Source organism: Rhamphochromis longiceps, linkage group LG20 (assembly GCF_057381845.1).
Source record: "Rhamphochromis longiceps isolate RC_006_pf linkage group LG20, R_longiceps_female_GT1.1, whole genome shotgun sequence".
In the NCBI taxonomy this organism is placed as follows: domain Eukaryota; kingdom Metazoa; phylum Chordata; class Actinopteri; order Cichliformes; family Cichlidae; genus Rhamphochromis; species Rhamphochromis longiceps.
The window spans coordinates 8,375,318-8,401,083 of record NC_140576.1 but is presented as its reverse complement, the minus strand read 5'-3'; the positions used below and the strand labels follow the sequence as shown (position 1 = coordinate 8,401,083).

Genomic DNA, 25,766 nt, shown 5'->3' with positions numbered 1-25,766 from the left:
AAAACATTTGGATTCAGCTCCTACTTCAGGTGAAATGAAGCTTGGAAAGTAGATTTTTTACACAGTAATACATATTGCAGGGTTAAGTGAGGTGTGACACAGGTCAGTAGGCTTGGTCGACCTGATTTTAGTAGTGTTTCATGAGCAAAACTAAAGACTTACCTTGGGAGAAAAAAAATCAGCATTTGTTTGCCAGGCTGAAAAGTACGCATCAGGCAGTAGGTGGCAGTACTGGCTCATACAATTCACTGAAGACAGGCTTGGTTATATGAATGTGGTACTGGAACTGGTACACACACATGCAAAGCATGAATGAACCGAGGACTGGTGTGAGATTTCTAGGGTTTTTTTCAGTCTTGGAGCATGAATGTACTCTGACATCTTTTCCACAAGCTAAGGTCCTTGTGTTAAGTGCCGTCTTGTCTTCCAAGTGCTGACCAACCTTTCTCTCTGTCTCTCTGCTACTGCTCTGTCTACCTCTCCCTAGCCTCAGCGTGTGCGTGTGTGTATGTGCATAATAACTCTTCTTACTTCCTCTCAGGAGTAGGCATGGCCACCTAAACTCTAATGATACACCTGTCACTCGTTACCTTCATCACCCTCATCTACAGTACTTAAAACCAGCTCTGCTTATCATTCACTGCCAGACTGTTGCACTACACTGCTGCTAGCATTTAAAATTCCAGTCCTATTTAGCTTTGCCTGTACCTCACTGCCTTAGATTCATTCCTGAAGAGTCAGCTGATTGTTTTGGGAGGAAGCCAGCCCTGAGCCCATCTCCAAGGACTACCAGCAGGTGGAGTGAACATTTGGAGAGCAGAGTCTGGGGAGTGTTTCAGCATCAACCCTGGGAGTCAAGTTTTTTAGACATCTGGACATGGATTTTGTTTGGAGCTTCAGATTAATCAGTCTGGGGGAGGTTTGATTTGTTAGTCTGTCTTAACTACTTTAGAAATCTCCTTTCTGATCTGGTTTGATACTCAGACTTGTGAATGAACAATCTGCAGGCAGATCATTGCAGATTTATCCAATGGAAGAGACTAAACTTGATAGAAATATTTTTGAATTTCATTCTGCATCATTCTGAGTTTTTCTGCTGGCAATGTTCACATTAAAATCTTTGAGCCCTTTCTTGAGTGTCCTTTTGGTAACAAAACACAACACCTTGTTTAATAAATTTAACTGTATTCTTAGAGTGGCAACATGAAAACATCACTTATGTATAATTGTTTTGGCTTTCCTCCTTTACCATTTTTTTTCTGCTCAAAGATTTTTGCCATGTAAAGTACAGCCGTAGAGTCATTTAACATTCTTCGAGTTTATTTGTCTTAATGCACAGGTGACACAAAGTTTGCTAGAAGCATAATAAGCCACGCAAAGCACATCAATGGAAGCAAATCAGATGGGACCTATCATCACTCTTCTCTCCTCCTCATCCATCAAAGTTGCTGTATGTCTGAAGTCCAAGACTCAAGTGTTTGGAAAGGAAAAATACAAAAGCTGTCCAATTTTCTTCTGGTTCCCTGTTTTCTCTGCTTTTCCTCCTCCTCTTTACCCAGTAAATAGGTTAGTAGCTCTCCTTGAGACATTTTTAGAGTTTGTCAGGACCACATTAGCAGTAACTCTCAAAGGATGATACTTCCAGGAAAACCATGGCCAGAATCCACACTCTAAATCTGTATATTATACCACCATGATAAGATATAGATAGATAGATAGATAGATAGATAGATAGATAGATAGATAGATGAAACTTTATTAATCCCTCGGGTAGGTTCCTCCGGGAAATTCAGTTGCATATTACAGATACAATAAGGGGAATGAGAGTAAGGAAATACACAATCTAACCCTGGGCCATTTTATACAAATTATACATAGGTGAGTTCTCAGGATAAGGGATAGGGAAGTTGGGTTAACAATAACTAATTTCCACAGTGTATCGTTTTCCACAATCTAACCTGTTCAATGACAATGTGGAGGTATATTTTTTATATATAAACGTTTTACTTGTTTTATGGAGTTCATTCTTCCAGCAGGGGGAGCCTGGAGGTAGACTTTCCCGTTTGTTGGAAACAAAGACCTGAGCCAATCAGAAATCGGTTCAAGGAATTAAATCCGGGCTCGTTGTGGCCATGGCAACGGATTTACCTTGGTGACAGCTGAGAAATAGAAATGGAAGAAGAGATGCGACATGGGCTGTAATGGTCCTGAGCAATACTCTCAGAATACTTCAGATCCACCCTCAGTGACCCCACTGCACCATGACAGGTTAATTTCTGCAGGGGGTGGACTCCCGAAGATCTGCAGTAAAACAAAGTAAACAAAGGCAGGAATATGAAAAGGGAAACAGCAACCTTCAGTAGTACCCTAATTCAGTAGAGCTCTGTGTATGAAAATAGAAGTAAATATAGACTGGTGCATTTAAGGAGATGATATTCAGAAGGTTACATGAAGATTTGATGTATTGGCTCAGAGGGTGATAGCAGAGACTGTTGCCTAATCTGAACATATCTATGAAAGCCCAGAGAGTCTGGAAAGAAGGAAAGGATAAAAGATACCAGGTTAAGGACGAAAATTAGAAAGTGATGAGAGCATGTGAACACCAACGAGGTTAAGGCCGTTCAAGAAAGGTTTTTTGTTGCAGCTTTTTATACAGTTTACTATTTGATATCATCCCATTTCAGCAATTAATTTGTCAGGAAAATGTGTGTTACTTGGGTTACAGTGAAACAAAATTGACCATTGTCCTCATAACTATAATGATAATTCTCAGAGACACCTCATTGGCAGCTGGACAAAGGCAGATATTCACATTCAGCAGCGTCTACATATATAAAGAATGTTTAAATTATTACACACACACACATCTTTACCAAATTGTCAAGGCCACTTCTGTAGGTGTGGTCCTCTTGTGACTGTACAAATATGGTTCTGCCTTCTCTACCGCGTCTAATCCAAGAGCTGTATGTAATTGGCTGTGGTATTGGAATTTTTTATTTTAATTGGCCCTGTTTTCTGTCACTCTACGTCAAACGCTCTCTGCTCACTGTGTAACCACGCCTCCTCATGCTTTCCGGAGCCAGTGGTTCATTCGTGCGTGTAGAGCCGTGGATTGCCTCGCCGGGAGGGAGGAAACGTGTTTCGTTTAATTTTGCTGGGTTCTCGTGCTGTCATTAGCAGTGCTGCTACTACAGTAACGTTTTAAACAGTATTTTCGCGGGTACTTTGCGTTGTAATTAACGGCGGCGTGGCATAACGTTGCGAACAACTAGGTTAGGCTCTGTCACCTGGCTGCAGCAGCTGACTTGGTGTCTTGCGGAGAGTGGCGACAGTTCCCAAAAGAAAACAAGCAATTGCTAGTTAGCAATTCAGCCAGTTAGCCTGCTAGCTAGCTTGCTCTTGCCTTATTGCCACAGCAAGTCCCTCCCTCACAAAGTGCGTGGACGCTGTTGGCTGCGACGGTGAAGTCGAGTGTTTTTTTTTTCTTTCTTTTCCTTTTTTTTTTAAACTCCCCTCCTATCAACTTAATAGCCAGCATCCCTATACAGTTGGTTTGCACGGGAAATACCCCCCACAAAGGTTAGATAGGTTAGGAGACGGTAACGTAAAATTGCTGGCTTTACGTTCGACAAGTGTGTTCTGTGGAGGGATACGGATCATACACTGGCAGAGAGACTGGCTAAAAGAAGACGCGAAATAAGAGCGAACAAGGAAGACACCAGGAAGGAGGGGACTGGCTAGTTTAGCCGGTGAGACTGAATCGCACGTAAGTGACTCATACTTCGCAGCAGTAAGTTAGCTTGACAAATGGCTTAACCTGTACAACTTGCACTGCTTGCGGCTATCAAGTCTTCTACTCTTCTGCGGCTTAGCACCTACAACCAGTACGCCATACTACAAATGTTAGCTAGCTGCACAGGCTTCCTTGAAGGTGGCTTAGTAGCTAGCACGACAGCTAATTGAATGGTTCGAAAGTGAAAATGTGCTTGAAACACATCTCGACTACGCTTTCTTCACTCGTTCCGTCTTAACTAAGGCTCAGTTAAATAGAGGAGTTTAGACAAGTTGGATGTGTGGCTTGAACAGCACCGTGTACCAGCTAGTTGTCATGAGTGGGAGCTTTTTAGCCGCTTTGCTAGCTAATTCCTGCCGGCTACCCACTCAGATTGACAGCTCAGCTTCTGACGACACCAAACCTGAATAGTAGTGAAACCCAGCTTTTATCGCCCCTTTACAAAACACAAGGCTCATATCTATTACGTGCAGCTGTGGGAACTGTGTGTTCCTGAGCTGAACCAAAGATAAACTTGTCAATGTCATGCAGAGTTCACATGACATTACACTATCTTGGTTATAAATGACTGTAGCTGTCAAACTACTCAGTTAATCAGTTTTCTCATTTGTATAGGTTTCATCAGTCACTTAGCATTCACAAGTCATGCACACGTTTATAGTAGTCTATAGTAAGCCACAGCTGTGTAAATCAGCAAATAGGCAACAGCACAGCCCTGCACTTAAACACAATTATGATTCTGTACCAAGATCAGTTGTGACAAATATTCTCTTCTCTTTTAGATAGTACATCAAGCCACACACAGCCATGAGTATTGAGATACCGGTTGGGTTGACAGAACTGCTGCAGGGCTACACTGTGGAGGTGCTCCGACAAAGGCCGTCAGACCTGGTGGATTTTGCCGTACAATACTTTACCCGTTTGCGGGACACCAGAAGTCAGGATGGGGCCAGCACAGGTGGCAAGACGGGAAAAGGAGTGATGTTTGACGGGGAGCCGATGCAAACAGAGTCCAATGGAGAGGATGATGAAGATGATGACTCCGACTTTGAACGTAGGTTGATCTTTTTGTTGTTGAGATTGTCAGCTGTTGTGGTGCAGGTGCTTGTGTGAGTGAAATGGGACACAATGAGTGATTGTTTGATTTTGTTAGGGAAAGAGCAAGTGAAGGTGAGGCCCAAAGACTTGTCACTGATATGGTCAGAATTTATCCGTCTTCTTGGGAGATTCTTTAGCGTGTTACGTCTGCCATATTTTCATACATGCACTTGCTCTCAGAAAATCCCACTGAGCAGACAGCTTGGCAAAGCAGACATGATCTAATCTGGGTCTACTACATTCTCATCATCTGACTTTCAGGATCAGAAATAATTTATTATTTACATGTCTAAGGATCTGAAAGAGCCGTCTTTGTTAAATGTAGATTCAATGTGCTCTTTAACATATTCTTAAATTAAATTTATACTTCCAGAAAACTGAAGTAGCCCAAGATGCGAAAGGTAACAAGGTAAAGCTGTCCTGTAACGACATATAATGTTGTAATAACAAAATCGGCATGATGTTTTCCCAGAGCAGTGAATGTGTGTGTATATATAACTCTAAATTGTACCTCAATAGTGATACTGGGCCTCTTTTGCATCAATCCCTTGTGTTTGGCACACTGGCATAAGATATAAGCTGCTCCCAAACTCAGCTGTCCTCTGTGCTCCTGAGAGCAATGTGACCTAGATCACACCAGTATGTTCACTGGCATCATCTGTAAACTATCATGTATATATGTGAAACTATGTGGAGATAAAAACTGAAGCCCCTTTTTTGTTTGTAAATAGTAATTGGAACCCAAATGCTGCAACCTAGCTGGCTGCACAGCTTTTGTCAAATCACCAGCAGGTACCGGAGCACTAAAGTGAATTTTGGGCTTCATGAGATCTATTCTTTTTGGGCCTGTTGTTAGTATTCCTTTTTTTTTTGAGCTTCTATTCTAGTTTTGTGGTTTAACAATTATGCCAAATATACAGTTTTAAATATACAGTTTTAATCTCTCCTGAAAGCAATGTTGGCCAGCCTTGTAGATTGGTACAAGCTGGCTCATTGTGAACAGGGATTATGTTTTCTTTTTCTGCTAATACAAAATGGGTTCTGCCCGCTGTAAAACAGCTGTGACTTCAGCTGAGAGAGTTGTGTGTGTGTGTGTGTGCGTGCGTACGCTTTGGTGTACACGCGCCAGATGTATTTGAGTTTCAGTGAGTCCTTTTGCATACTTGTGAAAGTAAGCAGTTGTGTTATGGCATTCTTTCACAACCGTTCAAATTCCAGCCTGGTGACGACATAAAAAAATGTGTCCAAGTACACAGTGATTAGCAATCACACCTCATTCTAGGGGATAATAAAGGAAAGGGAGCTGCAACAGTTGTGCTCCAGGGAGAAATCTGGATTCTGGAGTTCACACACATGACTTCCATGACATTAGATTATCCAGTAGGCTTGTGTATACTTCCCCCAGGGAACATTAACATTATTTCTCATGGTAATAACACAGGCCTGCATAATGAAAGGTATCATGTGCTCTTGCCTGACCACTGCTGCAGCCTATAGGTATAAAGAGTGATCTAATTCAGTTAGTTCACTAGCACGTGCTCTAAGACAGTTGCTTGAGTACTGAAGACACCAAATTAGCATTTTTAATCCACAAACCAAGAACGTCATTACTTATTTTTTTAGGTGAGAAATACAAACCTGGTTCTGTTAGCTATAAATGGGACATTCTGCATAACTATCAGCACAGTCTGCAAACTATGCTGGTAAAATACAAATGTCATACTTCTACTTACTTGAATTATGATTGGTTATTTGGGGCATTTTATTGAATTTGGTACTTGCTGCATGTCCTCTCTTGCATGCCTTCTGCTCAAGACTAGGAGTAATTTTTCTCACATTTAGAGCACAAGTGATTAAACTGTATTACTGCTGAGTTGGCAGGTAAGGTATTTTGAGTTGCTATCCTCTTTATAAAGTATGGCTGTTGTGAAATTAGTATTGAGCTGAAATAGTATTGAGCTGTGCAGTCTAATATAAATATTGTTTAGCTGGCCCTGAATTCAAGAAAAAATTGAAAGAAGTTCAAGGTGCTTTTCCAGTTGTGTTGTTTTGGTTGATTTTTTTTTCATGAATCTGTGGTATCTGGATATTCTTTAGACGTTAATTCTATTGTTTTAATAGGCTACTTACATTTACGATGACTCACCAGTGTGCTCTTAACCTTTCTTTTGCTCTGAAGGAAATCATTGTGTGTTGGCTAAAGGCCTAACATGTAAATGAACTAGATAGCTGCTTGTGTATTTCCATGGATGGTACACCGTATCCCTAAAAACAGGACGTCTTGTGGTAATTTACTTGTCTTGTTTCTGTAACTCCTGCTGCCTGAATCCACTTAGGGCTCACCACACAGGTCTAAGCTGGTTAACAATAGAGGATTTAGTTATACATCCATCATATTTTGGTGATATTCAGGTTTTTAAGTAACCCTTTTTATATTGAGGCTGAGCTTTTAAGAAGTCATTTATTGACAATTTTATAATCTTCTTTCTTTTTGCTGAATGGGTGACATGGACACCAAACTGGGTTTCTGGTAGTGAATTTAAGATTTGTATTTGGCAGGAGTAAAATTCACTTCTGTGAATATTAGGATTGCATCATACTTACCTTTAATGGTTAGTAGCTGAATCCAGAACAAATGCGTCCATTTTACTCAATTTTCAGAAATACAGTGATAATGAGAAAAAGGGTGCAACACAAGGGCATCTTTCTAATTTGTATATGTGGTTTTCCTCTCCTTGCCTCCTCTACTGTCAGTTTAGCAGTGCTTGTTCACTAAGAGAAACAGGAGGGGATGAATGGATGCCTCTGACTGAAACGAGCAGGGCTTTTTAGTCAAAGATGGATGGAGGGACAGATGACTCCTAGAGATGATAATAGAAACTAATTAAAAGTGTTTTTATAAGAAAGACAGCAGGGATAAAGCAGAGGCTGTATTAAAAAAATAATTGAGGGAGGAGAAGAGAATGGGTTTATGTAATTATTCTAAGCTGCACAAAACTTTGTAGAAATGCTTTGTAGCTAGATGGTTGTGCTGCATGGATTCATAACAGAATGCTAGCTTAGATTTTTCTCTTCAGAGTGCAGATTTTCCATAGATTAATAGGTCTTAGCCAGTTTGTCTAGTAATGATTTAACTGTAACACTTTAAAGTTTTTTTCCTTCCTTAAAAGCATCGGTCCATATTTTCAAAATTCTACCTTCGTGTGTTGTTTTGATTATTTATAAGCACTGGTATTTTGAAAACAGATATCTTGAGAGGAGTCATAACGTCATCAGTGTTTCCTTTTCATCGCAGCAGCTCTCTTGCAACAGTAAGTGCAAATTTTCCCAGATGGTTGGTATCCATTTCGGACTGCAAATCTTCTGTTGCTGTTAAACACACCATTAGATTAAGAGATAAGGTCTGTTAGATTTTTTTTTTAATGATACATAGACATCTTTCTAAGAAGGGTGTCCACCAGCCTTTAAATGTCATCAAAATGAAACGCATTAAATAACAGGATTGAGGGCCTTACAAAAATTTAATAAAGTGCAATAAAAGGTTTCCAGATCTCAAACTCATTTGCTGTTTTACTTAGGTGCAAATTAAACGTGACAGTGTGTCATCAGGTTTGTTTTGATGTGATTAAACCTAGAGTAAATGTTTTGAGTTAGTGTGTTTGCCCTGTTAAGAGTAAATACTGTTAGAAATTTATGTATTTAAGTTCTTCTACCAAAGAAAATGTACAGGAAACATTAAAGCTCTATGGTTGAAACACCAGTAATTGAAAAAAAAAATATTTTTGAGTTTGTGTTGCAAGTGTCAAGTGTTTTAGTTTCTGTCATATCTGTCCAACATGATAGAAAAACACTGTCATGCACTTGTAGATTTGCATTGAAGATGTGGTTGTGTTCTAGTTTTGCATGGCCACAAGAGTCCCCCAGTCCCAGAATTCATCATCTGGCCAAATCCGAAAGCTTCATCAGAGCTCAAAATTTATCAGTCCAAGTTTGGCATATGAGCTGACAAATGTGTGGATGTGTTTGTCAATGCAGACCACAGTTTGTTTCTGTGTGGAATAGATAAAATGTGTTTCTTGCATGTTTGGTTTGTGTCAAAGGCTCTGCGTAATTTAGCTCGGAGTATGGCCGCACACAATGTGATGAAATTCTGCCTGTGACCTCTTTCTGTCTCCACCCTTGCTCTGTCACCACCACCTCAGTGTTGTTTACACCCTGCTCCCCCCAGTCTCTTCCTTTGCTCCCTTTCTCCCTCTATGGCCCTCTTTTTTTCCCTCCATATTTTTCCTATGTCTCTTAAGCAGTTTGATTTGGCTTTTTTTTTTTTAGTAGATAAAATTAACTCATAACATGATTGTCAGAACAAACTGCTTCTAAAAGAGAAAACAGAGAGACTCCTATAGTTTTCTTTGATGTAAATTGTGATCCTGCTACTGTTTTCATTTTTTTCTATCCCTCTCTAATTCATACATTTGCTACTGGACCATTTTCCCCCCTTAATATTGCTTTGTGCTTTAGTTTCACTTATTTGGGATGAAAGTACAGACTGCTTTGTCTCTAAAGACACTAATAATTGGTTCAGTAAGACGAGCTGAGATGTCAGTTTTCATTTTCGTCTAGGAGCTTTGTGTCTGTGCACAGTGGTAACAGTGATTAGTGGAAGAGGGAGTACATGTACACTCAAATGACTTTTGTCACTGTAAGTGTGCACAATTTTATATCTGTAGGTTTGCGTGCTTGTGACTAGTCTCAGTTTAGTGTTGTGCAACAGGTGACCTGATTAGTAGACAGCAGTGTATGTCCAGGGTGCTTTTAGCCTGCAGGCAAATCTCATCCAGCCTACTATGGAGACCAGTTGGACTGGCAGTCTGATGGTGTTAAGTGGAAAAGCCCCCAGACGGCTCATACTACTCTGCCTGGCTGATAGTTCACTAATGCAGTTGCTGTCTTTACTCTTGTCTTATTTTTATCATATGCAAAAAAGACAAGTTTTGAAAATGCCTTTTTTTAGCCTTCTGTCCAGATGAAAACAGGGTTTTTGTTCATGTTCAGGGCGAGTAATTATCAAATTACCAGCATGGTGTTTGTGTGACCCTCGTAGGATTGGCTACCTCCATAGACTGAACCTGACTGAATCTAAACTCGGTAGCCCAAACACATAAACTGAACCAGCTGTAAGATAATGGAGTGCTGGTAATAGGATATTCAGAGGGGAGTAATACCACACTTATAGCATTAAGAAGAAGAAGGAGTAGGCTGTACTAGCTGAAAAGTCTTCAGATACAACTATGAAAAATTTTGCCTATCCCAGTTGGTGACAATACGTGATATTACCAATTATTAAGTCATAAAATCTGTCTGGGTCTGTCTCACCTTTGCTCTTCTCCATGCCCTTCCTACACACAGCAGTTTCAGTGTGACAGTGACACCACTTTAATCAAGAAATTGAGGAGTAGTGGCAAAGTTGTGCGTCAGCAGACACAATTACAATACATTTAATAATGATATTCATTTTCTGCATTAATTGGAAAATAAGCTAAAAATTGCCTGGATTGACTAATCATTAATACCAGAGATCATTATCCATCTATTTTAAATACCGTGTAGAGTACATAGCAGAAGATGTGATGTTCCAAATTCACGATACTGGAATTTGAACCACGTTTATGGTCAAATACGTCTTTAAGCACCTAATTTTTAAGCCCACTTTTTGTGCTGATGTCAATAACAAGTTTATGTATGTAAAGCTGAGAAAAAGCATTTACCGGTAAGAAATTTTTTTTCAGTATTGTATCATATATTATAAATTAACTAGTAATGTAATTGTTTTGCTTATGCTAAATAACTTTGTACTGCTGCTAAATGATTCGTGGTTAAAGCATGCCAGTCTAATGGGGGGTGGAGTCTTTAAACATGGCTAAGGTCATAATCTCTTTCGTGCACTCTGCGTTTTCTTTTCCTTTTTAGCACCAGGGGAGTAGTATGCATGTATGTATGTATGTATGTATGTAATTTTTGTCTGCCTGTTGATCAGACTGTAGAACTCTAAATTTGTCTCTTTGTTGTGTTATTCCTTTGATTTCTTCAGATTGTGTGTGTGGTGTTTTGTTTTTTTTTTTGTTTTTTTTAAATCTGCTTAAACTTCGTTATCAGCTTTTTAAAATTTTTTTTAATCTTGGTGTCTCTTTGTTTGAATGTCTTTGTAGCCTTATCTCTCTACCTTTCTTCACCCTGTTTCTTCACATCTCTTTGAATTAAAAAAAATGTATATGGAAACCAACAAATTTTCTTAATTCTATTGTCCTGTTTGTATATTTCTGTATATTTCTGACTTTTTGAAGTATTTGTCTTTACATCATTTTCTCGATCTATATCTTTTTAAAATAACAATACACTAAAATAGTTTGAGATGGCTATAGTGTCAGTTCTTTAGTCACTCTTCAAGTCTCAAACACTTTATGTGGAAATTAGATTTCAGGAGACATTTAATGTAGCTGTCCTAATCTCCGTTGTCCATTTAAGGGATTGTCATCGGTTATTGGTACAGCAGGCTATGAGACAACTTGGCTTGCATGTATTTGCTAGTAGACATCATTTGAACCTTTGTACTTCCTTGTTCTCTATCCTCTAGCCATCTTAGTCCCTGCAACAAAATAAGGAAGTGGTGAGGGATGACTGGCTTAAAGAGAGAGATTGCATTTTATCTTCTGCTGCTCCTGTTTGAAGTTAATATGCATCCCGTGTCTCTAGCACACTATTCTTGTGAATCATAATGCTGTCTGAACCCTGCCTCGCCAGTCCAGTTAAAGCCTTCAGTGACACATATATGTAGATTTATTACCGCCATCAGAGGCATCTAGATTACATATTTCTGGACAACAGATCTGAGTATGATGCCAGCCTTCTTGGTGTACATTAAATCCAGGCTGGAACCCTCTCAGGAGACTGTCTCTGTCCCAGTCGTGCAAAAGGGTCAGGTTGACCAGTGCAGACTACTGTCATGTCATCATGTTGATCTCTTTGGTGCATTAGAAGAAGTTGTGATGTTTTGTGAATTCAGTTCATTATGTGTTATGTCTCACCTTTGATTGTCATATGCAATAGATAATGTGGTATAAGCCAGACTTCCCATCAGTGGAAATGATCAGGTCTGTACTTTAGTTTGATTTGGTTTCACTCTTTCTTGAAAAATAAAACTATAGTCTTTTTTTTGAAAAAGTTAAAGGCTCAAAGTTATTTAGCTTACCCCAGTGTTCTAACAAAACATGCTGTATTTATCCTACTATACGCACTGTATATGAAGATGTGCAAATTAAAGTAAGAAGAAAGAGAGCAGGAAGTAAAAGAGCTGAGAAGCATCAATGTTTTTTGTAGAAAATGTTTTAACCAGTTGTTTTTCCCCCAATTTGGACAATCCACAAAGCAAGAGTTTTAGTTTCAATTCACTGGCCAAATAAAGGCAATAAAACTAACACTAAACCAATATTCTAGGTATCAGAAACATGCTCATTTATTGATGTTTCTCCTGGGAGAAAAGCGGGGGAACTACAGAGGGGAGTGAACAGATGAGGGCATGGGATAGCAACAAAGTTAAGGAGGATGACAAAGACCTGAATTGAAATTATAAAAAGAAACAAATACAACTAAAGGATGTGGGACTCATTCCTCCAGCGTTTAGGGTTGTTACTGGCGCCACATTTGTCTCAGAGGGCCATAGCTCCAGGCTGGAATTTGGGAATCCCGGTCCTTACTAAGAAGTAAACCAATGCTTTTTTTTTTTTGCTTTTTTTCACACATTTTCATGGCACTCTGATTCCTGATTTATACCAAAGATGTATCGTCACAGAAATGTATCAGATCCATATGTCTTATATTGTTTTGTCATTTTTGAGCACTCTTAGCCACTATTGAATTGTCTGCAAACATGCTTCCTGTGTGAACAAGTGCTTTTCCTTTTCATGGAGCAGCCATTGTTGATTATTCTCTCTTAGCTCATGCTGCTCTCATATATTCATATAGAAAACATCTATAAATGGAAATTATAGCGCATATAGTACAGAGCAGGATTGTCAAACTCATTTTACATCACTTCAGTTTTAAGTGGGCTGCATCAGTGCAAGTCCCCCTTCCTGACAATGGATGGAAGTTTAACTACATATTTAATCCTTGAGATATCTTAAGATCAGAAAAAAGTGCAAAAGTACATCTCAGATTTTCTACATGATAAAGAAATGCTGATGCAGCAAATGGAAGAAAGCTGTCAGCACAAATTAAATATGTACAATTACAGAAAGAAAATCCTGGTAGCCCAGACTCCTGTAATTACAAAATTGAAAAGTTTTGAACAGAAATTCCTATAGTGGATGGTGATAAAAAAAGGAATTTTTCCGTCATTTAATTCTTTATCTCTTACAAAATTACTTTTGAAGTATGAATAGCCATTTCCCTAAGCTTTCCAGTGGGCCGGATTAGAGTTTTTACCAGGCTGATTCTGGCCACTGGGCCTTATGATTGACACCCCTGGTGTAGAGGAAAAATTGTGTTCACATAAGGTTCAAAGGTGAATGCTGAAGGGAAACTTGGTTGTCTGAGTATGTATATACACATTTTGAATAATTCATTTAGTATGAAGTCAGCTGCCTGTTCAATGCAGTAAACTCAGATAAGCCTGTGACCAACAGTTGTTGTTTTAGTTCTGTTTCACAACCTAGCGATGTGAGATAAGAATGAACTGACGAACCTGAAACCTGGTCGGTTATCAGTTTATTTTTTTTAATTTCTACCAAAAATACGTGCATTTATTAAAAAAAATAAAAGATATCATAGTAACTTAGTATTTAATGTCCGCCATTGGCAGGTTGTTTACCTATGTGTTAGCCATGACAGAACACATCATTTTAACCTTGGTTCTTAAATAAGTAGGACATTGTGTAAAAGGAAATTTATGATTCATATTTTGCAAATCATGTAAATCCTATATTTTAATTAAAAATAGGACAAAGATGACATCATCATGTTGAAATTGATATATACACTCTTTAAACATTTGAATTTGGATTTTATGTCAACAGTCATGTGCTCCTTTGTTCTCTCAATCGGTCTGTCAGCTTGCCGTTCTGTTTCCACTGGAACCTACTGTGTCATTCTCACGATCCCCTGTCTCCCTTGGCCTGCGTGTGTTTGTCTTGATGTACTTGCCCAATCTCATTAGGTGACATGGCTTAGAGAGAGAGGTTATTAGGGCGGTTTAGCAGAACCATCTTTGGCACAGTAAGAAAGAGAATTAACAAGGGTTCGAGGTATTGAGAAAGAAGGAAAGCATGAATGAGAAGAGGAGACTGAATGAGCGAGAAAGCTGTGGTTAATATCAGCCAAATATCTTTAAAGTTTTACTTTATCTGCTCTTTCAGCCTCTTTAGCTGACAGGATGTAAATACTGTTCAGAAGTATTCTATAATACAATATTTTGTTGCATAACTGCTTAAAGGAGATTTGTTATAATCAACCTAAATAATCAGTGGCACAGTGGCCTCCATCAAGTGTTGCTGAGGAGGTAAAAATTAACCTTGCAGGGTTTTTGTTTTCTTTAACTCATCAAATAACATTTTAATATTGGAGCCACTAGGCAGCAGGTATTTGTATAAATTTGTTGTTCAAATAAAAACAATCACAACAAAATTCAGACTGGGCATCCTGGAACTTTATATTTCATGGGATTTTATTGAATGCACAAGGAGAAAGCTTTATGTAGACAAGCACTAATGCTTGTTTGTGTAATTTGTTACATATGAAACTAGCCATTTTTTTTATTTTTTTATTTTTTTTTTTGTGTTAGGCAAAAGTCATTGGGGATTTTTTTTTAAATTTCTAAACTCCTTTGATTTGTAAAAGGAGAGATGAACCTGAAGTATATAGGTTATAGCAAATTGGAGTCCTTCATGTTCCTCAAACCTCGGCCTTCCAAAAATCCTTCCTTCCATACCAACCAACACTATAGGTTAGTGTGGAGGGAAGGGTTGTAGGGAATGGTGGTAGTTTACATCAATACTAGAGCTATTCCTTCTGGACTTCCAGTGTTCATTTTAAAACAAGATGTAAGCCTGTTATAGATCATTTATGAATGCAACATCTGGAATTAAAATACTTACTAGCACAGTAATAAAAGAAATAAAATGGTCTTCAGGGTTGGACAAGTTGCTCCATAGTCTATCGACTATTTGGCGTCACTGCTAGGCAGCAGAACAGGCCTCCTGATCCACCTTCCATATTGCATAATGTGTGGCCCTGTTGAGAGAGAAACACGCAGACTGGAGTTTCTCACTTGCTGCATAAAGAAAAGTTTAAACATTAACATATGATGCTCATTGATTTAGACTACCATAATTAGTTAATGTAAGTGGATAGATAAACAGCTATGCTGAGCAGCTATAACAGTAGCAACTTGTAACACTCGCTGGTTCTTTACTCATTTACCTTGGACCTACAGATCTACTGTCTGTATTTCTACCGAAATGTACAAATGTACTCTGTTCTCTAGCTTAAAAAAATTCTATTAAGGAAAAAATCCAGCAGTTTGCCTTGTTTCTCATTTGATGATGATGGATCAGTGTCGCCACTTTAAAGGTAAGCATTAATTTCAAAGCCAGTTTTGTTTTTTGTTGTTTTTTTTTTCCCCCGCACCTAGAATTTTGGGATGTTTTTAGTTTACAGACAAACATGATTGAAAACACAACCACCTTGTAGGAGGAAATGGCAGGTTGCTTTTAACAAAACCATGTGAATGGACTATACTTGGTGAAAGAAATTTGTTTTATTTGCTAACAGTTGATAATGATAAATGGTGAATCCCAAAACCCACCAGTAGTTTTCACCACTTACCTGACAATAGGGGGTCTAAATAACTACCTTTAAAATAAAAATGAAATGGTTCGCTTCAAGACATGTAGATTGCCTTTAACATGGCGCTCTAAACTGTTGCAGCTATTGTTACCATAGAAACCACTGTCCTTGAAAATACTCTCAGCCAATTGCTGCTGGACATGACAGTGAAAGGGAGCGGTCTCACATAATTGTGAATCAGATAAAGAAAGTTGGGAGGTCACAGGTAGTTCACAGCCCTCACTTCCATAACAAGTATCTGTAGCAATATATTTGCATAGCCTTGATATGACTGACTTTCATATCCCTGTCCTTGCGTTGCACTTCTGATAATGTGGGTTTGTATAACCCTATTACTGTTTTTCTTCTTAAAAGAGTAGCTGCTCTGTTCATTGGCAGTCAGTAAGAATTGAAGCTGCAAGTGAGAATCAAAGAAAATAAGAGTGATTAATTAAAAACAAAAGGAGGATGAGTGCAACCTGTCACTTGTTTGCTTTTGCTGTTTGTTGTAAATTTAGCTTTCTAAATCTTATAGACTTCCTTCATTTCCATAGTAACACAAACTAATTATGTGTACTGGGTTGGATTTGTTGACTTGACTGAAGGACCAGGTTAAACACGCTTGGCTGTTTCAGTGGCATAACAAGTGGTACCCATGAGTTAGGTAATTAAATTCACTACCATTTGACATTTAACTGTAAACATAAGCTTGAGAATTTGGAATTTTGACCCACTTTTGTGACTGTAAATGGTCATGTAATGGGAAACCACATTGGTTTTGTTTATGTTATACTTCAGTGCTTTGATCAGAATGTGTTACGCTCTAGGCTGTGCAGGCTGACCGTTCTGCAGTTCATAGTTGTACCACCACACAGTACTGTTGAAGGTCATATATTTTTATTTTTTTTTAACTTGGGCGTTAATGACATTCTTTGTCATCCTGCAGATTAAAATAAATGCATGCAGCATTATCATGGGTACAAGTAATCTTACATCAGTTAGCCACAGTAACAACACCAACTCCCTAATATTATATAGATCTGCTTTGTACCCCCAAAGTAGCCTTTACCATTCAATGTATGAACATTGGTGCACTGGGAATGCACGTTTTCACATTTGCAAATGTGCAAGATCCTTCGGGTCCTGAGAGTACATAAATAAGAGTACAAAATACCATCCTGAGCAGTAACCAGTCATTGGCTGTAATACCACTGTCTGGTGTGAGGAGTAATATTGGTACTAATATTGATATTGGCCAGATGGCACATGATTCATTATAGCTATTCATGTTTTTTGTAATATTAACCATCTTTTATCATCCTTTTTCTTGTGCAAGATTACACAAATTCCTTGATACTGGCACAAGTACTGTGCATCAGCTTTGACATCAGCATAAAGCTGTCATCAGTGGTCACCAGTAACTATTAGCTGTCTTCATGAATGTGGTGTTTCTAAGAATTTCTTTTTGGGAGTAGGCAGCATATTGGTCATTAGAGAGAGTGTATTGCCCCCCTGAGAGAAGAAGTCTGGGAAAACAAACTACAGTGTAGTCATTTAGCTTGGTCACTCCCATAATCAAGTCATAACTACTAGGTTATGAGTCAGTAATATGTATTTTATTGAGTAGACAATCATCAGTGAACTGTAACCTCTCTTAGTTTACTCAGAATGGTCAGGATTGCATCAAGTAGCTCCTGCTGGATTAAAGTGACACTTGACGCTGATTAGTCTTGGTGTCATGTGGCATAGTTTGTCTGTGCCTGTTTGTTTGTTTGTTTGTTTGTTTGTTTGTTTGTTTGTTTTCATTGATGCTATGTGATGTCCAATAATTGAAAAAGATAGCACACTCATGATGTTTGTAAAAGAGTGGTGCTTCTTTTGCTGCACTAACTGCTACCCTGTGTAAATACTTGGGAATTGCATAGTATTAACACTACCAGGGGCATGGGGGATTTCCAAAGACCTTAAATAAGCACTTTCTTGTGGTGCTTGAATATCATTTGCAAAAGCCTTCGTACGCCTGTGTCTGTGCTGCCATTGCTGCTGCTTACAAACTTTGAAATTTTAGTGAGACTTTTGTGATAACTTGGAGTATATACTTAAGTCAGACTTCAGATAACTGAGTAATCAAAATAAACATTACATTTTTAGCTGTGTTGTCGATCTTTTCAGCCACCTCACATGTAAGCTGTGCGGCCAATTTATTTTTTTTCTCTGTGTGAATTGTGTGCTTTTTGGGTTACACAGTAAACCATCTCCTAAGGGATGTGTTTAGCTTTCCACTCCATAGATGACTCTTTGAGTTATCTTTCTCACCAAAAACAAAGGATGACAGGTTTGTTATATTACAGCCAGCTACAAGTTGACTTTGGAAAGTAGCACATTTTAAAAAGCCAGAATGTACCTTCTACTTGACACAAAGAAAACATTTTGCTCCCTGTGTGAGTCTAACTAGGAAGTGGCAGGGCACATTTTTTTGGTTTTCTGGTTATTTGCTACAAGTTCACTTTGGAGTGCATTTGATTTTTAGTGGTCAAAAACTATCCAGAAGTTCCCATAAACACGGGTAATACAGGAAATTGTATTAGTGAGAATGTTTTGACAATATTACTTTAATATCACATTTTGTGACAGATTGAAGTAATAAACACAAGAAAAATAGTCAATTTGAGCTTAAAGACGTTAGAGGCATTGGAAAACCTGATGGCTGTGGTGATGGGAAAGGGTTAACACCAATGCAGCTATAAGCAGTACAGGGTTACTTCCTTTTAAGGACCTAAGTCTTAGGGAGCGTGTGATAGAGGGAGTTAGATACTGGGGAAAATGAGTGAGTCACATATGGGGCAAGGGGAAAGAGGGAGAGGACGAGACTTTTTTTTGTGTTGAGAGATGGTAAGAGTTAAATCATAGGCAGGATGTGGAGTGAGCAGAAAGTCGTATGGTGTGAAACACAGACTGAAACAGTAACTAAACTAAGTGTAATAGCAAAAAGAGGAAGCATTATGACAAAAAAGATGAAGGTATAGGCTTTGAGAACTGCTGAGACGTTTGTTTTGGCAAGGACGAATCGAAATAGTCTGAATCGGTGAACAGTAGGATGCAACATTTACAACAAATGTCACTGCAGGCACAGTACTGTAGACAAGGAAGGAAAGGGCAGTGTAAAGATACAAGCAAGGTAGATCCTCCAAGACCAACATAAACGGAAGGGGAAAAAAGTAGTATGTACATATCAAAAGTATAGGAAAAGACAATGTGGAGGATAAGATGAATAAAACAAAAATAAATTTTTACATAGTCATAAATTCCAGAACACATGGTAAATTACAGCTAACTATAGGCTGTGCCAGTTTAATTTCTTTGTCCCTTTATATCCATACTTTCTATATTACATGTCATCAACCATTAGTTTTTGCATCAGCATGTCACAGTGACTGTACAAGCTATTGTTTTATGCCGAATTGCCTAAGATGGGGTATAAGATATAGCCCAGTTACTGAGTAAAATTGCTCTTGCACCATTCAGTGTAGCGCTGGTAGATTTACTGCTCTTTATAGAGATATAAAAGCTATTTTTCCTCAAAAATCTATATCAGCACTTGCCAAAATCCTGCTTGGCTCATTGCAGTAGCACCTCATATCTCGCCACTCAATTGTCTTTTTACTCCCGCGAACTCCTGAAGAATTGCTGCTTAAAATCTCCTAAATTTCTATGCTGTCCTGATTAACAGGTTATGTTATTAGTCTGCATCCATAAAGAACTATTTCTTGCACAGTCTTCCAACTGTTAAAAAGAGTTATATTGAAAAGTTGTTTTTGGTTATTTGGGCTGAGGCTTAACTGGTGTTAACTATCATTTTGTTGAAATATTAAGCATTTTCAGAGTGTGCTCTGTCTATTTGGTAAGGTCCCAATTTGCTAGATGCAGTAATTGGCAGGTTGCTTGACACTCATAATTTGACTCTGGTATGACGCACTGCAACCAGCAGGCATGATATGTCAGCGTTCTTGATACCTGCATTGCACTACACATTTTAACCCAGTATGACACAAAAAGATGCCACAAGGTTTGTTATCGATCTGCTTCCTCTCTGTAAAGCAACCACATGTGTTGGCACATTCAGAAACCACACACTGAACTGATTTATCAGAAAACAGTGAGAATACTGTTCTTGATAAGACAATTGAGATCAAATTATTTAATTTTTACTGCAAAGCTATTTTGTCACCACTTTTTTTTTTTTTCTTCAGTTTTTTACACTTGCTGCTTAGTTCACCTAGAGTTGTGGAAAAAAAAAAAACATTTGGTCAACAAGACCAGTCTAAAAGGAATAAGTTGTTGTAGCTCTCTTGTTGCCGAAAAAAAGACAAACATTCACTACTCTGGGACTAAGACTCTGAGACGACCCAGTCGCCCACCATGTCCACCTATTGTATCCCTACTAGAGCTGTGCCGTGTCATATTGCCCAATAATAAAAGTATAAATGTTTACATGATATTAAAATGTCATATCATGATATCATTGCTATAGCAACATTATGCATTTACCTTAGTAGTTGTGTGCACTAAGGAGACGAGACTAGGTATGTCTGTGAGCAAAGCTGCCTGTAAGGCCTCCCATGAAGATTTAGTACCTAAAAAGAGAACTAGCTTAACAGCCTATAACAAAGCGTAGTACTTTGGGAAATCTGCAAGAAGATTGTTCCTGCTAGGGAACAAGATGGAAACGGCAAACTTGGTTCACCACTTCAAAAACATACCAGTGAGTACAAGGATACAAAGGAGGAGATGCTAGAAGCTGGTGATATGCGACCCAAAAGTAAACAAACGACTCACTTGCTAGCTGCACACCATATGACAGGAAGAGCAAACAGTGGATGGTCACATGGTAAAAAGGCAGGGTTTTAAAGCAAGTGGTTAAAAATCTTGGCCCAAGATATACAACATACCAGCTAGAAAATGTTTTTCAGTTTTATTTTACAGGATTAACTCTTACTTCTGTTGCTGTTAAACTAAAGTGTTAAACAACTATATTATAGTTTTACTTAAAATTTCCAGAGAAAATACTACCTAGGCTACTTTAGTGCTTACATCTTTATGCTTGATATATTGCTGTGTCACTACTGTTGCACTGTAATGCTCCTGGTGCTGGCACCTTGCTTCAATAGCTTCACACTTCAAATTATGTAATGGGTCATTTGTGACAGTTGCTCATTAGAAAAGGATATTATAAATAATGCTGCCTGCAAGCTGCAAGCTTTGATGAAATGTTGTTCTGTATTTTTTCTGTAGATTCAGAAATCTTCTTGAAATATTGTGATATAATTTTGAGGGTATATTGCCCCTATTCCCTACTATGCATTTAGTTAAATTTAATAAAACTGTATTCATTAAAAATCGCTGTTAAAAATTGCATTAAAAAATGTATTGTTGCCGACTGGTGATATATAGGGGTACATGTGTAAATGTTATCTGTGGAGGAGGACATGCAGGGTAATGGCAGAGAATTTTTTTTTCCCCCACTTCAGACCAGTCTGCCAATCCTCTGTACTTTTCCCTCCAGTGAGTGGATTTGTATTCAGTGTACAAGGGAGTGTGCAGTACTTCTCGAGCTGATGATGTGCTTTATTGAGTCTGCTTTTGAGCTTGCCAGTTATGTGTCTACATCTCCTGTTTGTGTGCCTATATGAACACCTTTCTTATGCTTTATGTATCTGTGTGGATTGCTCTTTCTGTCTTGCTGTGGGTCCAAATGCCTGTTTAAGCTACTGTTTGTAAATGCATGCGAGTGTGTTTATGTGAGATCGTGCCAGTAGAGTCTTGCTGAAGTCCTTGGTGGCTAGCTCTGGAGGAGAGGTAACACGTGAGGGGAAGCTCCACATCTGACCCTGACCCTTGACGCTCTTATCAATCAGGCCTTGAGAGGCGGAGAAAGTAAGAGGAACAGGCATAAGCATAGAGGCTGAGAGGACTGGATGAAAAAAGATGGAGAGAGGAGGAACAGATGGCAGGAATTGTTGCTGAGCAGGGAATATGCTTTAGGTGAGGGGGGAGAGAGGAATAGATAGAATACTCCAAATCACAAATGTCTGTAAAGTCGTAGTTTATTCTCAGGGCTAGTACCAACTAAGTTATTATATTTGTTTTTTTGCATTTATTGAAAGATTATTGAATGTGTGTTTTTATATTTTGGATGTATTCATAGATCAGCTGTGAACATTTTAGATGCAGTTGTTGTTTTTTTCTATGAGACATAAAGCCACAATATCAAAACAATAATACTAACATTTCATTTTTGCAGGTTGAGCCAAGTTGTAGGGATGAAACTATACAAATTTCTCAGTAATTGGGAGTTGCTACTGTGGAATTAGAGATGAAAAAGCAATCAATCATTACACTTCTTCAGCTATGTTTGATATGCTGGCAAAATAATGGTCTTCCCCCTCCTGTAATAGGACCTGTGCATGTGTATCATTTTTTTAAACTTGAGTTAGGGTTAGACTTTAAGGTAAATTTTCTTAATTTAATAGAGGGTGTCAAATAGTCACACATAGTCTATTTTCAGTGTTGTTCTGAAAAATTGCCAGCAGCACATACATGCCAAGCACGATCAAGTCCCCGTAGGGCTGTGCGATATGTCCAAAATCTCATATCCCGATATTAAGACATCTATCGTCCGATAACGGTATAAATCACAAAAATGTAACATTTTCTGTAAATTCTGTGAATCTCGGGCAGTTCGACTTGCGTGAAGTGTTTCCAGCTGGGTGTCACAAACCTGAAGTCGAGTGTTTTAACTGATGCATGAAACTATACATTTTTAGACATAGGTTGTAACGGCCGCCGTTTTCTTTGAGTATTTATTACACAGCGTGCTGCGGGGAAAAGCCTGTTCTAACATTTGAGTCCAAGGTTTATTTTTTAGCACCTGATGGCTCATTTTTGCTTCTCATCCGTAAACACTCTGCATCTTTCACGTGAATCAGTTTATTTTGAAAAGTCTCAACAAGATTTTGAGCTTTATTGTGAAAGGTTTACGTGGAACAAGTGAACACGCGGTGGTTTTACCGTTGTTGTTGCTAATGACAACGCATAAAAACAAACACTTGTCTGTCTGTAGTGTGGTTATATTCAGTGTTGGGACTAATGCGTTATTAAGTAACGCGTTACAGTAACTACGTTATTATTGTGGTAACGAACACGGTAACTAGTTATTATGCCAAAACCAGGAACGCGTTACTCGTTACTGGGATTTAGATAGGCTCGTTATTCGTTACTTCGTGTGGTGGCTATTGCGGAGCTTCCACAGATTCAATAACATTAGCAAGTGGTGGAGGCCAGCAGGTGGATGAAGGAAAAGGGAGGCAAGAGGAGAGACCTGAAGCGGCCGCTGGTCCGAGAGTGTCAGGTGAACTGAACTTCAGGTAAGAAGTTATAATCTGCAGTCCATCTGGGTCAGATATGAACCAAGTTTAGGTGGAGTTTATTTTCGTTATGCTGACTTTTTCGTACTGCGTGCTAGCTAGCATGACGGAGTTTCTATACAGCTGGGTGGGTGCTATGTTACTGATGTTGAACTTTATTTTGTTCATAAGGTTAATTAGTAGAGTTGCCAACTGTCCCGTAAAAAACGGAATCATCTCATTCAGAGAAAATATTATGCGTTTCGTGTTGAGCTGAGAAGGAACGCAGTTTGTCCCAGACTTCAGCTACAATGAAAAAGACACAAAGCTGGAGTTATTCTATGTCTTTGCTGCACAGCTGCCTCTTCTCCTCTCATTCTCTCCCCCTCCCTCTGCTGTTTCTACTTCAATCATGAAACTGATCAATGATCAGCTGATCGGCTTTTCTCTCTTGTTTATTTATCGCCCACTTTGCGCCAGAAAGAGGAAACCAGCGGATGTCGTGGTAAACAACAGCAGCACTTTTAAGCTTGATCAGCTGTTGTTAGAATTTATTTAATATTAATTTCTAGTATCAGCTGATGTTTGCTGGAGCCACAGCTGTAAAAGCTGCTGGTCATTATGTCGGTTTGGATATGTGGTGAGAGGGAAACATAAAGATGAAACCAGGAGATGTCCTTACTGAATCATCAGAGCTGTGATGGAGAAACAGGTTTACCTTTTAGTTAACATGAATGAGTTGAAGAGAAGTTATGAACTGTTTCTGAGAGACAAATAACACCAGGATCCTTTTCTACGTAGCTGACAGCTGGTAACTGTGCAGGGGCGGGTCTAGCAAAGTGCTGCCAGAGGTCCATGTAGGGAATTAAAAGGGAAAGGGGGGCACAAGGAAATACTTTCTTATTCTCATTTAAAATGTCACTTTTAAAAAAATAATTATCTGAGTCTTACAACAAACAATTGATTAATACATATATACCATCAGAACAGTGTACATCACTGTCACAACAGTGTTTATTTTCATTCAAAGGCTTTATGATTTTTCCTATAATGGTGGGCCGGTCTCTAGTCAAAATGCCCGGGACAATTTTTTTTTTGTCCCAGTCCAGCTCTGTATGCAGCTCATATGCAGTCTGGTGTTACCTACATCTTCCTATTCAGAAGGCAGAATTTCCGAGTTCTGAGTACAATCGAAAGCACCACGACTGCAGTCTTTGTGTTGGATGTAAAAAGCAGGCTAGGATAGAATCAGGCGTGGGATTTCTCTCGTGGAAATGTGCACATAATTTTTTCCTTTCTATTGGTAGGTGGCACAGTGCACTTGTGGCAAGTAAGCAAGCTAAAAGACTGGCAATCTTGCTGGGTATCCAGTTACGGAAGCAACACATTAACAAGAGAATTCTGAGTAAAACCAAAGTTACTTTCCCTAGTAACTAGTTACTCTGAAAGTAACGAGTAACTTGAAGTAACTGAGTTACTTTTGATAGAAGTAACTAGTAATGTAACTAAGTTACTAATTTAAAGCAACTTACCCAACACTGGTTACATTAAATAGAAGAGAAAGAGAGAACTTGAAGAAATTAATATAGCCACTACAGTGACATCAAAATAATGAAAAAATATTGCTGTAAACAGTTTATTTTGCGACACCACGAAACAAACAATAGCGTAAAATGAAACGATAGACGTTTTTACATCGTCATCTGATATATATCGTTATATCGAACAGCCCTAAGTCCCCATCACTATTTTATTCTGCCAGACTCATTCTGTTTAATAGATTGAAGACTCTAAATGGTGTTTGACTCTCTGCCAGGATGGCTAATGTAATGGACTGACCCGGTCTTTTAAAAGCCAAAAATTTCCTCCATTTCAGTGTTACTATTCCAGGAAGAGTGGTTAAACGGAAACTAGGAGGTGTGAGCAGCTATTACCAGACAAATCCAAACTTTTCACTTTTTTTCTTGTAGCACTACGCTTTGAAAGCCAGCGCTGCTTCCTTAGTTTAAGTTGGGGCTCATTTATTCCTTGTTAACTGTAGCAGATCTGTCTTTTGTGTTTTCTTCAACTGTACCTCTCAAACTTGTCAGTCTTATTAGCGTCATCACCTAGTAGGCCTGTTGTTGAAGCAAACATTGCAGAATTGGAATTTGAAGCATCTTGTGGCTAAATACCTCATTTGGTCTCCTCCAGCTAACTGAATGATGTATTGATGGGCTGAGCAGACAGTTACACACTGAGAAAGGTTGCAAGGGAAATCGATAGAAAACACCAAGCAGGGAATCTCTCTCTCTCCCTCCCCCTGTCATATCAGTTTGCCCACTTCCTGTATTTATGCACAGTCTCAAGTCAGGGTGCTCTCTTTTTTTTCCTTCCTTTTTTCCTTTTCTGTATTGATAGTCATACAAGGTAGCTCAATAGTCATCACTCATCAAATGCTATCAAGGCATTTTATAGTCTTTTTTTTCTTTTTTTTCCTTCACTTTGTTTCCCCCTCCACAGTCAGAATCACTCTATCACCCCTTCTGGTGTTTTTGTTTCTTCCTCTGTGGTCCCCTCTCTATTTTACTCTTCCCTCCATCTGTTAATGCTGT

The 25,766-nt window shown here is 38.7% G+C and overlaps 1 protein-coding gene across 1 annotated transcript in view; it reads left to right on the top strand.

Annotated features, from left to right (window-relative positions):
• The first annotated feature begins 3,116 nt into the window (after positions 1 to 3,116).
• prkar2aa (protein kinase, cAMP-dependent, regulatory, type II, alpha A) overlaps positions 3,117 to 25,766 on the top strand; it is a 46,581-nt gene continuing 23,931 nt past the window's right edge. Inside the window, exons 1-2 of the mRNA XM_085395054.1 lie at positions 3,117 to 3,766; positions 4,576 to 4,847. Coding sequence (XP_085251180.1) covers positions 4,601 to 4,847 — 247 coding nt within the window. The 5' untranslated portion in view covers positions 3,117 to 3,766; positions 4,576 to 4,600. The remainder of the gene's footprint in view (positions 3,767 to 4,575; positions 4,848 to 25,766) is intronic.